Source organism: Lagenorhynchus albirostris, chromosome 1 (genome assembly GCF_949774975.1).
Source record: "Lagenorhynchus albirostris chromosome 1, mLagAlb1.1, whole genome shotgun sequence".
Classification (NCBI taxonomy): domain Eukaryota; kingdom Metazoa; phylum Chordata; class Mammalia; order Artiodactyla; family Delphinidae; genus Lagenorhynchus; species Lagenorhynchus albirostris.
Window position 1 is genome coordinate 115405593 of NC_083095.1, and position 13530 is coordinate 115419122.

Sequence of the window (13530 nt, forward strand, 5' to 3'; positions counted from 1 at the left end):
AGCCCACGCACTGCAACAAAGAGTAGCCCCCACTCGCTGCAACTAGAGAAAGCCTGCTTGCAGCAACGAAGACCCAACACAGCCAAAAATAAATAAATAAATAAATAAAATTTATTAAAAAAAAAAGTCGCACTGTTACAAAGGACTTTAGAAAGCTAAAGTCTAAAAATGTTGTTTTTGACTTTAAGGACAAATGGAGAAAAGGATGAGTCAGAGTAAACTCACCAACACTATTAGAAAAATGATTTAATATATGTCTTACTACAAATGATGTGTATCAGTAACATCATTTTGATAGACAAAATTCCTCATCTTGGGCTTCCCTGGTGGCGCAGTGGTTGAGAGTCTGCCTGCCGATGTAGGGGACATGGCTTTGTGCCCCGGTCCGGGAAGATCCCACATGCCGCGGAGCGGCTGGGCCCGTGAGCCATGGCCGCTGAGCCTGCGTGGCCCGAGCCTGTGCTCCGCAACGGGAGAGGCCACAACAGTGAAAGGCCCGCGTACCGCAAAAAAAAAAAAAAAAAAAAAATTCTTCATCTTATCTGCAGTTTTACTATAGGGATGATCTCAAACATCAATTGGAAAAAATTATAATGCACAAAATGACGTAATACAGAATAGTCTCACTAATTAGAAATGCGGAAAATCTTATATACTCAAACATTAAATCTGGCTTTCAGACTGTATGAGTTACTCTGAGTCATATTTGAGAATTGATTCTCTTCTGAAATCTATAAAATAATCTATGTAATCTACAGTAGAGTGTGCTGCAAGGTTTATATTCTCCAGAAATGTCTAATTTAGTACATCTATAAACGTTTGTTACCCTAAATACTCATAAATGCATTATAGACGATAAATTGTTTGCTGTTATTCCAGGTTCTTTTTTGTTCTACAGAAAAGATAGGACCAGATTTTAAAAATAAACATGCAAATCTCATTCACAATATCCTTTAAACAATGTTTCATATTCCTATAAAATAACTGAATGATAAACCACTGACAACCAAGAATGGATGAGGTGCACTGAAGAAGGTTGGGGGATTTAGTAATTGAGAAGACAGTATCTTACAGAAAATATCCAAAAGGCAAGAAAGTAAGTTAAGAAATGAGAACTAGGCTTAGATTTAAAGTTTTATGGTAAGACAGAACAAGTGATGGATGGCAAGGCTGAGCTACGGCCCAACACTAACTGGTCACCTTTTATTCAGCCCTAGTACCCTTTTGGTTCTAGCCCTTCACTGTAACCCCAGGTTCATCCCTCATTTCCTGGGTTAGTCATTCTGCAAATATTAAACACTTTAATGCCATATACTATAATTTGACAAACAGTAGATAACATCTAAACACCATTCTAATCTTTACTCCTCCCAATAGATATACCATGTTCTGTTGCTTTGTTAGTACCTAAAAATTTAGATGGGATTTCCGGAACAAAGAAGGGGTACCATTTTTAAATAGTAAAAAAAACCTTCCCATATGGTCATCCTACATAAGTCAACATTTTTCCCTTCTCCTTGTGAGATACATCCAAAAAACCACAACAACCAAATTCCAAAAATTTAATTTTCATTAAAACTCAAAGTCAGAATCCACAGACTCCACAACATATGAAAGCACTACCAAAAGCAGCCAGATCAGGCAGAAGACAGGCAGCTGGAAGCCGACCAGAGAAGTCAAAAGAACTCAATGTTAACAGACCTTAGAAAGTGTCAGGAAAACATATATTCTAAGGTGAAATACACATCATGAAGTGCAAATCTATGTTCTTTGTTTGCAAAACCAAGTGTAGGAGCTGGAGCAAGAAGGATGGCAGAAATTCCTCAAACCTCATTCAGTACAGAGAAACAGAAAAGGAATGCTACATATAAAATCAGACACACAAGTTACACTTACAGGAAGAAGTTGTATAAACCAGCTAATAGGCTGTGAGATTATCCTGGCAACTTATGCTTCCCAAAAGGAGCTTTGTACAAAACAACTAACCCAAGAAAATCTAACTTGTTCAATATGATAGGAACTTACATCTAAACAAAAATACTTTAAGATAAACTGAGGAAGTGTAAAATTCTCACAAAAACACCTTAGAGCAGATGCAGATGAAAATAGGGGCCAAAATTTTTGCCATAAATTTAAAAAAACTTAATGAAGCAACTGTGTCTATTCGGAAAACCAAAAAGCAAGAAGAGATGGCAAGACATAAAGAGTGGCAAAATCAAGAGTAAAAGTAGAGAAAAAAAATAAAACCAGATAGCTACACACAAATTAGAAAAGTACACAGGTGAACAGATGTTGGAAAATAAAATAAATTAGAAAAGCTTAGTAAATTAAAAGAAAGAGGGAAGGGGAGGGGAGAGGAGAGGAGAGAAGAAGGAAGAGAGAAAGAATTAAAAGGATTAGGAAGAAAATCACAAATATGCCAAAGGACATTGAACAAATGAACAAATGAGTACTGGACAACACCCAGACCCCCAAATAACAAAACAATTGTATGGAATTTAAAGATACAAATCAAGAAAACTGCACTAAAATAAAGGAAGACACAAATTTACAAGCTGAAAGAACATGCTGTATGTCAGAGAAGATTGATCCAAAATTCTCAACACGAAGTCACTGTAGAATTATCAGTCTTTCAAAATAAAGAATCCTCTGGACAGCCAGGCAAAAAGAGCAAATCATTTATAAAGGGCAAAATAATTCAAACTTATCCCAAATTCTTAACAACAACATTAGATATTGTAAAACAAAAGCAACATTAGATATTGTAAACATTAGATATTGTAAAACAAAAGCAACACCAGATATAAAGCGGGATCCAACTTTATATCTGGCCAAACTGTCTTTCATGAATGGACTATAGTCAAACTGTTTTGAACATGAAAGAACTCAAAGAATACTGTTCTCAGGCCCTTCCTCAGGAAATTACTATGGGATGAACTTTAGTCAAACAAGAGATAACCAAAGGAACCATAACAAAAAGACTGGTGATGAGCACTGAATATATTTACTGTGGAAAAGGATTAAAACAAATATGGACATAAGGTTAAGAAAACTGAATGAAAATGTCATATGCCCTGACAATGGAAAAATGATACAACCAACAAATAAAAACTAAAAGGAGGTAAAAGGACAATAAGTATGAGGTAAAGAGAGTTCATAGATTGCTTTACATATGGTAGCAGTATATCAAGGAATATAATTTAGAGCTACCAAATAAAGAAGTGCAGGTATGAGCATTTTCAATAGTACAAAGAAATAGTACACTCAAAGATAATATTGACTAAAATCAGTAGGAGAGGAGAAGGTAAGGATGGGGTTAAGAATAGGAAATTTAATGCTACTTTAATCAATTTTAATAGCAGAGAATAGCCAAAGGAATAGAAGACTACTGGAATTATATTAACATTAAAATTAGAAGGATAAAAAGGAAAACAAAAATACAACTTCCCTAAAAACCCAAATTACATACATGTAAAGCAACAACATAGTAAAAGAAAGAAAGAGAGAGAGAGAGAGAGAGGAAGAAAAGAGTTAGCAAAAAATTGTGACAGAACCAAGATCAAATAAACCTATCACATCTATGAAAATAAGTAAATTTAACTCAACTACTGAAACAAAAAAGATTTTCATTATAGGATCACAACTTTCTGCTTAAAGCAAGAGGCATACTTAAAACAAAGCCACTCAAAAGGGTTGAAAATAAAAGGATAAACAAAGAATACACTAGGCAAATAGAAACCAGAAGAAAACAAGGGGTGAGCCTAAAAGTCATTAAACTTTAAAACAAAAAAGGACATTTTATAAAAATGCTAAAGGATGCATTCACAATACAGTTATAAAAGAGATTCATCTGTATCACAAATAATAGCAACAATCTTAAAACAGAATTGCAATAAAGCAAAAAAATATATTGGTGGTGAAAGATGTGGATTGAGATGTGGTATTTCTCAATCCATGACAGAGCAAGTAAACAAAAAAATAAGTTATAGAAATCTAAATAATGTAATTAATAAGCTAGATCTGGTTGATAAATATCAAATTCCCTAAAAAGAAATAATGTACCTATCTTCAAGTTAAATAGCCCATACACTTGTCAAAAGGGGAATAATAATAAGTATTTGGGAGAACTTGAGCTTTTTACCATTAAGTTTGAATACCAGTTATGCCAATTAACTGGCTATAAAACAATGAGAAAAATGTCTATCTCAAAGAATTTTCTAAGGATTAAATGAAATATGTATTTAAAGCTTAGTAGTCTCACATGGTCTCAGGTAAGTATATTGTTGTTATTACTGTAGCATATTTGAATTATGTTTTAGGTATTCTTCATTGAAAGAAAACATTATTTCTGTGGTACAGTCATCTACTTATCTATAATAAAAGCAAAAAAAAAAAAAGCAAAAAAAAAAAAAAAAAGCAAAAAAAAGCAAAAAAATCGTTTACAAATAATATAAAAATCTTATTTTTTTCAAAATAGAAATTATTATTATAAATTATAATTTATGTATAAAATGCATAATCTAGAACATAAAGTCTCCATAATTTTATACTTCCCTGTCTGAGATCTGGTGACTATTCTCTAAGATGTCTTTATGATATAAAGGAATATAATAAGTTATTCATAATACATTCAACTTAGTTCAATAATATGTCTTAGAGCTATTTTCCCATATCATCATTCTAGAGATTCCATCCTTTTTAAAAATGCTGAATAGTGTTTTATTATATGAATATTATATGAAGTTGTGATTGTTTCTAATATGAGTAATCACAAACAATGCTATAATATGTTTTGGAAGTAAAGCTACCTTTTGGAAAATGATTGCCAGTCTCACCAGGTACAGTATATATAATGTGCTACAGCTTGTACACAAAACAGAAAAGAAGAGCACTTGTGTTCACCTGTTTATGCAGAAAGAAGACCAGGCAGGATAGAAAACAAACTAATAAAAATTATTTTCTTTGAGAGTCATACTGGGAACCAGGTAAATAAGCGACAGGGATAAGAGTTTTTACTTGTATGCCTTTGTAAACTTTTCAATTTTGAATCATATGACTATTACCTATTCAAATAACTAAAGATAACTAAAGAATTTAACCCTTTCGTTTTTCCCTATGTCCAAAATGCAAAACATGAAAAAACATCAGGTTATCTCATCAAAATATTACATAAATAGGAAAACTGAAAGCACTTGTACAGGTTAATTCTCATATAAGAACAAACCACAAAGTGCAATTATCAGGGAGTACATACTGCGAGCTAGAAGTAGTCACAGACCAAATAGTTTTGTATTTAAATAAAGAGACTATATTTAAAATAAAAAAGTTCCTTTATTTTTTTCTCCTTTTTTTGTAAAATACTGAATTTCAAAAAAGATTTGTCAATCCCTGAAACAGTGAGCAATCCCTGAAACTTTTCCTTAGATATTTCTTTACCATTGCATCCTTCTCCTTCCTTCTTTTCTCCATATTATCTACACTGCCTTTTTTCTTGTCTCTTTCCCCCTTCCTTGCATTTATACCGGGCACAAAAGAGGAATACAGGCTATTTTTCCATACACACAGCAGGGTACTGTAATATCTACCAAAATATTTTAAGTGAAGTGTTACCTAAACCTCCTATTTCATTTGTACTTTGAAAATTTCTTAAAATCTAATTTCAGGATCTTCTTATACCAATAAAAAGCTCAAATTAATTTATAACAATTACACAAACTATATTCTGGACTAAGTTAAAACAATTATTTCATATAAAATCCTCCATCATTTGGAGTTTATGCCTGAGTGCTGAAATTAAAGTAAAACTAAGATTTTCATTGTGTAACATGATATGCACATGTTAGTATGAACAAAAAAGATAACTAAAGGAACTGTTAACTTATATGAAATATTAAACACATAATAAAATGCCTATTTTTAAGAAGTTTCAAGTATGCATAAGCTAGTAAATAAGATATTCTGAACAATGCATTATTTTCATTTAAAATTAGAATACAATAAGCAGACATTATAATGTATATGAACAATTTTTTAAATTTGATGATTCAGAAGAAATTTTAAAATCTTATATAAAGACAATCATTATGAATATAAACTTTTACCTAACATATGTAAATACCAATATGAGAATATTTCTTAACTAAATATCTGAACAAATCATTATTTACTGCAAATCAATCAATATTTTTAGGGATTTGCAAACCTTTTTAAAATTAAATTTTGAAAAAGTTTTACCTTCATGTGATTTTTCAAAGGATCCAAAAGATTGAAATGAATATTGCACTTTGGACAAGCTCTCGGAAAAGGTGTTCCATTTTTAGATTGATTTGATGAGATATTTGTACCTAAAATAAATTCAAAATATATATGATTCAAAATTCATCACTTTTTAACCTTCAATAACCATTATTGATAGTCTTATTACAATTTCTATAATTCATATATAAATACTATAATTTCTTTTTTATATGCTACATTTCATATTTACCTTTTGATGGCATAGCCTGGGGAGATGTCACTGAAAGAGATTTAACTGAAGAAAATACAGTTGAGGAATTTGTTCCAGAAACACCTTCACTGGGTTTAGACTTTTTTGGATTAACACTGTTTACTTCAGAAGTAGAAGGACGTTTTGATAAAAATGAACTTTCATTCATACCTATAATGATTTAAATAGTGAGAAAATATTTTTAAAGACTTTAGAACATTGTTTACAACTAAGTAAAAATACTTTGGAGTGAAATTAAATGTAATATAATTGAATTATCACATCATACAAATAACAATAAATAATGACAAAAATTGATGTGATCAAAAGTTAGGGGATATAAAGAAACTGTATAAGTATCTATTATATACTATATATATTCAAATTATTCATAAAATACCTTTCTATGTAAGGCAATACTAAATATAACTTCAAATAAAGAAATATATAAACAGCTATTATGAAAGAAGGCAGAGCAAGCAAAAACAAAAAAAAAGTTAAAGCACAAAGAATATGCCAGGGTTCCCACAAATGAATTAACTTTAGATGCTTAAGTGCGTGAGTTTGTTTAAAAAAAAAAAAAACCCAAAATTTACAGAGACACTTTAGAAGCTTTTTATTTAATGACTTAAAATGTCTAATGAAAAGTTAGCTTTGTCCACCTAACTAAGAGGTGGTCTACTGATGGCTTTAGGTTATATTACCCATTTATTCCTACATACAAAGTGGAAACTACTAATCTTGAATGATAAAACCTCATTCATTCATGTGAAAGGATTCATAATAGAAAGAGTTAGTATTATACTATGGTTTTCAAATTATCTTCCCCAGAGCTTAATGGGCTCCTCTTAGGGAATACCCTGGGTGTGTTTGACAGAGAAACTCTGCTTTTATATTTTACTTATTAGACTTTTGCATAAAATTTTGTTTTTACAGGAATTTCATTCCTAAATGAAGTCTTACTTTGAAAACTATAACCTTTTTGCTAAAGGATTTTAGCCTTATTCAGAGCATTAGCAAGGGAAATGGGGATATTTAGGCTATAACTAGGCTGGGTAACAAGGATTTTAAAACTGCACATCATATTCTAATGCTCCCAACTGTACACTAAAAGTAGAAGCAGTAAATACACCAGAAATATTCCAGGCTTTTAAACCAGACAGGATAAGTTCAAATCCAGGCTCTGTCACTGATAGCTATGTATTCTTGGCTTATTTAATTAACTTCCCTGAGCCTCAGTTTGTTCTTTTATAAAGTAAGAGTTATAATACCTTATTTTACACAGTGCTTTTTTTTTAACATCTTTATTGGAGTATAATTGCTTTACAATGGTGTGTTAGTTTCTGTTTTACAACAAAATGAATCAGTTTTATATATATACATATGTTCCCATATCTCCTCCCTCTTTCGTCTCCCTCCCTCCCACCCCTCCAGGCGGTCACAAAGCACCAAGCTGATCTCCCTGTGCTATGCGGCTGCTTCCCACTAGCTATCTACCTTACGTTTGGTAGTGTATATATGTCCATGCCTCTCTCTCGCTTTGTCACAGCTTACCCTTCCCCCTCCCCATATCCTCAAGTCCATTCTCTAGTAGGTCTGTGTCTTTAACACAGGGCTTTTAAGATCAAATAAGATACTGTATCTAAAACACCGAATACAATATTTGGTACAAAGAAGGCAATCAATAATAAATGAAAGCTATTATCATTACTAAAAAAATTTCATAACTGACTTTTAAAAGCAACCAACACAACATCTAGTACATAGAAAGCATTCAATAATAAAAAACAGCTATTATCTTTACTAATATTTTATATCTTAACTTACTTCAGAGGGGAAAAAATTATTGTAATAGATTCACCTGTCTGCTTTTTAATAAGGAGAAATATGCCCAGAAAATAAGAGTATTACAATAGTTGGCTCCTCTGTTTCATCCTTTGAGATAACATAAAAATGATTTTTTTTTTCCTATCTTCAAAGCATGTGATTACTGACGGCTATGGCTATACTATGGGAATGCAGGAAACATTCTGTGTAATCACAGTAGCATTCTTGTGAGATGCTGAGGTTACCTGAAAAGCTAATGAGTGCTGGTATTTTGGATTAATATTCTGATTATATAACAGCCTAGATAGTACATCGGACTTTTATTATAAGTATTTTTTAACATAAGAAATAAAATTACTCTGAATTTAAGAGTTTTAAATTCTGACCCTTTAACATCTCTATTGCCTTTGGCTTGTATTGTTTCCCACACTCAACACCTCTATCTCGGCCAGTAAAAATCCTATTCTCATTCAAGATCAAACTCAAACCCAGTTCTCTCCAAATATCCATGATCACTTGACCTTGATCAGTTAATGCTATTGAACATATTGCACCTGTTACCATTCATAACAAATATTTGTTGTAGAGTCCTTTAAAGCTTATAATGCATTTCACGTTTTATTTATCTTATTTGGGCTTCAGAAAGCCCTAACTGAAATAGAGCAAGAATTAAAATTATATCTACAAATGGCTGATTGAAGGTCTGGAGAATGAATGCATTAAATAAGAAAAATAAAATCTCCATTTTAATAGTATGAGAAAACTGAAGCGTAAAGACATGCTAAAGGCTACAAAAATCTTAAGAATAGCAGTTCAAATCTACAGGCTAAAGTCTCTCTGCAGAAAAAAACTTAGAAGGAGAGCAGGAGTCATTGTTCTTAGCCCCAAGAAGTTTCAAGAACTCAGACTTTTTCTATAAATAAAGTTCATGTGTTTTGTAAAACCAGACTTAAGACAATTATTTTTTCTCCTTGTTTCTTTTGGTTCTTACCTATTTTACTAACTAGTTTTTTACAAATTTGTAGGTGATACCCAAAGAAGTGAATATCAACTAAATATTATCTAAATGGAAAAACATTTTAGGTACTGATATTACTATTTAAAAAATCAGGAAGCATTTGGTAATTTTTCCACACTAATTTATTAGTGAAAAATCTAAAAATTCCCCCAAATCTCAATTTAGTCAAATATCTGAAATATATCAAAATTGCTAGTATACAAAGCATAACTGCCTATACAAGGAATTTTCAATTAGATAAAATTCTTTCATAACACAGTAATTTATTTTTGGTTAATGAAGAACTTTGTTAATAGTATATAATAAAAGTAACTTCTTCAATAGGGAAATTTCATTACACCTTCAATAGGCATTTACTGAGTAATGACTACAGACAAATTTAGTGCAGCCACTTTATAAGAGCACTCTGTAATCATATTTTATACCTAAATTGTTTATTGAATAGAAACACACTAACCTAATTGAGAATTTAACTATAACCATACACTTTTCCATACTAGTGGTCATAGAACATAATAAATATTCCTTTTAACAGAGTATTTAGGATATCAGAGGACTTCTCTAACTTATAGATATTATTTTAAGATTTTTCTCAAAAACAGAAATATAGATCAATGGAACAGGATAGAAAGCCCAGAACTAAACCCACGCACGTACTGTCAATTAATCTATGACAAAGGAGGCAAGAATATACAATGGAGAAAAGACAGACTCTTCAATAAGCGGTGCTGGGAAAACCAGACAGCTACATGTAAAAGAATGAAATTAGAACATTCTCTAACATCACACAGAAAAATAAACTCAAAATGGATCAAAGACCTAAATGTAAGGCCAGACACTATAAAACTCTTAGAGGAAAACAGGAAGAACACTCTTTGACATAAATTGCAGCAATATTTTTTTTGATCCACCTCCTAGAGTAATGAAAATAAAAACCAAAACAATGGGACCTAATTAAATTTGAAACGTTCTGCACAGCAAAGGAAACCATAAACAAAATGAAAAGACAACCCACAGAATGGGAGAAAATATTTGCAAACTAAGCAACGAACAAGGGATTAATTGCCAAAATATACAAACAACTCACGCAGCCCTATGTCAAAAAAACCAAACAACCCAATCAAAAAATGGGCAGAAGATCTAAATAGACATTTCTCCAAAGAAGACATACAGATGGCTAAAAAGCACATGAAAAGATCCTCAACATCACTAATAATCAGAGAAATGCAAATCAAAACTACAATGAGGTATCACCCACACCGGTCAGAATGGCCATCATCAAAAAGTTTACAAACAATGAACACTGGAGAGGGTGTGGAGAAAAGGGAAGACTCCTACACTGTTGATGGGACTGTAAATTGGTATAACCATTATGGAGAACAGTATGGAGGTTCCTTAAAAAAATAAAAAAAGAGTTACCATATGATCCAGCAATCCCACTCCTAGGCATATATCCGGAGAAAACCATACTTCAAAAAGATACATGCACCCCAATGTTCACTGCAGCTCTATTTACAATAGCCAAGACATGAAAGCAACCTAAATGTCCATCAACAGAGGAATGGATAAAGAAGATGTGGTACATATATACGATGGAATATTACTCAGCCATAAAAAGAACAAGATAATGCCATTTGCAGCAACATGGATGGACCTAGAGATTATCATACTAAGTGAAGTAAGTCAGACAAAAACAAGTATCATATGATATCATTCATATGTGGAATCTAATTTTAAAAAATGATACAAATGAACTTATTTACAAAACAGAAACAGACTTACAGATATCAAAAACAAACTTATGGTTACCAAAAGGGAAACGTGGTGGGGAGGGATAAATCAGGATCTTGGGATGAACATACACACACTATTATATATCAGATAGATAACCAAAAAGGACCTACTGTATAGCACAGGGAACTCTACTCAGTATTCTATGATAACCTATATGAGAAAAGAATCTAAAAAAGAATGAATATATGTATATGTATAACATCACTTTGTTGTACACCTGAAACTAACACAACATTGTAAATCAACTCTGCTCCAATAAAATTAAAATAAAAAAATAAAAATAAAGATTTTTTCAGGCCATGTTTAATGCCAAGTGCGAACAAGGTCAAAGTTGGTTAGCCTACTTAATTAACAGGAAGAAATAAAATATTCTATTAGTAAATAAGATTTCATTTAAAACTACCTAAAAAGGCATTCGAGAACTACTAGCGCCATTACACCTTACAATATGTGAAAAACTTAACTTGAAGGCATGGACTTCAAAACAGAAAGTCAATTCCATATGCATATTCATCAAGTTTCTTTTTCTAATTTTTTGAAAAAGTGCTGAAACCAACCTGCTATAGAAAGTGTTGGTCCTCCTTGGTAAAGTGGTAATCCTGTATCCTGGGTCAAGTCAAACAGTAACTCTGAAGAATTATTAGAAACAACTCGTGATGACTTCGTTATATAACCCTGTTAAAATATTTCAAAGGAAGAACATTACATATATTCAACATAATTATAATTATTTTGTTTCATAAGCTTTTATAAAAGTAAATTTAACTGTATGCCAATATTATAAGGATAACCTTTGATGACTCCATTACTAATAAGTTATAAAACACAAAAGCAATTATTACTATTATGCCAAAATTATCATCTACTAAAACTGAAAGCAAGCTATTACTTACAGCTGGCTTGTTCCTGACTAGTCAATTAAAATGGGGGGAAAATTCTAGCCTGATTTTTTTTCAAGGTAAAAGAAACATACAAACCCATTTTAAATCAGTAAGACTGATACACTTCAGAGAGTCACTAAAAATGCAGGATTCCTATCAAAGAGCAAATAATAGAACTTACCAAAATCTTTGGGTAAAAGCAAGGAAAAAAATATGTAAATATTCTGACATACGTACAATTTTAGAAGCTTCTATACCTCTATAAACCCCACAGATAAAAATATCAGGGCAAACATACTGGGAATTAATCTGCAGTATGGTGCATCAGGGTTAAGGATGAACACATCACATGATATGAGTTTTGGGATCGTCTTTACTGGCAAAATTTATAAGCCAAGTCTAAGAAAGAAAACTAATGGGTCCCCCCTCTTCCCAGCACCCTACGGAAAGCCATGCTGGGCCAGGCAATCTCCCACCTCTTAGGGCAAATACAAAACTGCCAGGTCAGCAGGATGAACAAACAAGAAAGCTAGGCACACAGGGTTTAGAATGGAAGCTGTTTATAGGACTGATCTGGGACACCTGCTCCATTCCTGAAGTGCTTGGAGCTCAAGGAAAGTTTCAGACCTTCCATCAGGAGAAAGTGTGGTCCCAGTTAACAGGAAGATATCAAGAGTGAAAAGTATGAAATGAATCATAATATAGTCAAATATAAGACAGTATAAATTTATATGTTAGCACACACATATATTAATATAAATAATCATAAAATGTGGTCAATATAATTTAGGGATATATATGTATTCCAAAACTATTATATATTAAATATACTGATACACAGACACAAAAATAGAACTCAATTCTATTTACAAAAGACCATCATTTTACAGAGTGAGCTCTCATTAGAGTGATTTTGGACCATTCTATGAGTCATAATATATAACAAGCAAAAGCTCTAAGATTTAACAAGACTTAAAGATCAAAAGGGAAAAAGTCACTTTAAGAGAAAAATGGGCAAAGGGCATAAACTGAGGCACTTCAAAAGCAAAAAACAAATGACCAATACATACAAAAAACTTTTTTCCCAACTTACTAGTCAAAGAAATGCAAGTAAAGACAATGGCAATTACATAACACAAAATAATTGCCACTTCTCTTGAAAGTATCAAGGTCATAATAGACAAAGAGTAAGTAACTGTAGAAAAATATGAGGAGACTAAGAAGAAACAACAAACTGTTAAGGTGTGATCCTAAATAGGATGCTGGGAACGAAAAATGACATTAATGGAAAAACTGGTAAAATTCAAATAAGGTCTGCAATTTAGTTTTGATAAGTAAAATGTCAGCATTAGGGATATTGTATTATATTTCCTGTAAGTCTAAAATTAGTTTGAAATAAAATTAAAATTTATCAATTAAAAAATAATGATAACATATACTACTGGCAAAATAGAAGCTATATTTAGGTATAACTTTTCCACATGAAAATTGTGGCAGCAGCTATCACAGGCTTTATATTAGTT

General features: G+C 31.8%; 1 protein-coding gene across 3 annotated transcripts in view; it reads right to left on the minus strand.

Annotated features, from left to right (window-relative positions):
* The window catches only part of ZNF280D (zinc finger protein 280D), a 106821-nt gene that overhangs the window by 72683 nt on the left and 20608 nt on the right, over positions 1–13530 (minus strand). For all 3 annotated transcript variants that reach the window (XM_060150587.1, XM_060150604.1, XM_060150595.1), the window contains exons 5-7: positions 11684–11801; positions 6488–6658; positions 6235–6344 (exon numbers count right to left, since the gene is read on the minus strand). In XM_060150587.1, the coding sequence (XP_060006570.1) occupies positions 6235–6344; positions 6488–6658; positions 11684–11801 (399 nt within the window). The remainder of the gene's footprint in view (positions 1–6234; positions 6345–6487; positions 6659–11683; positions 11802–13530) is intronic.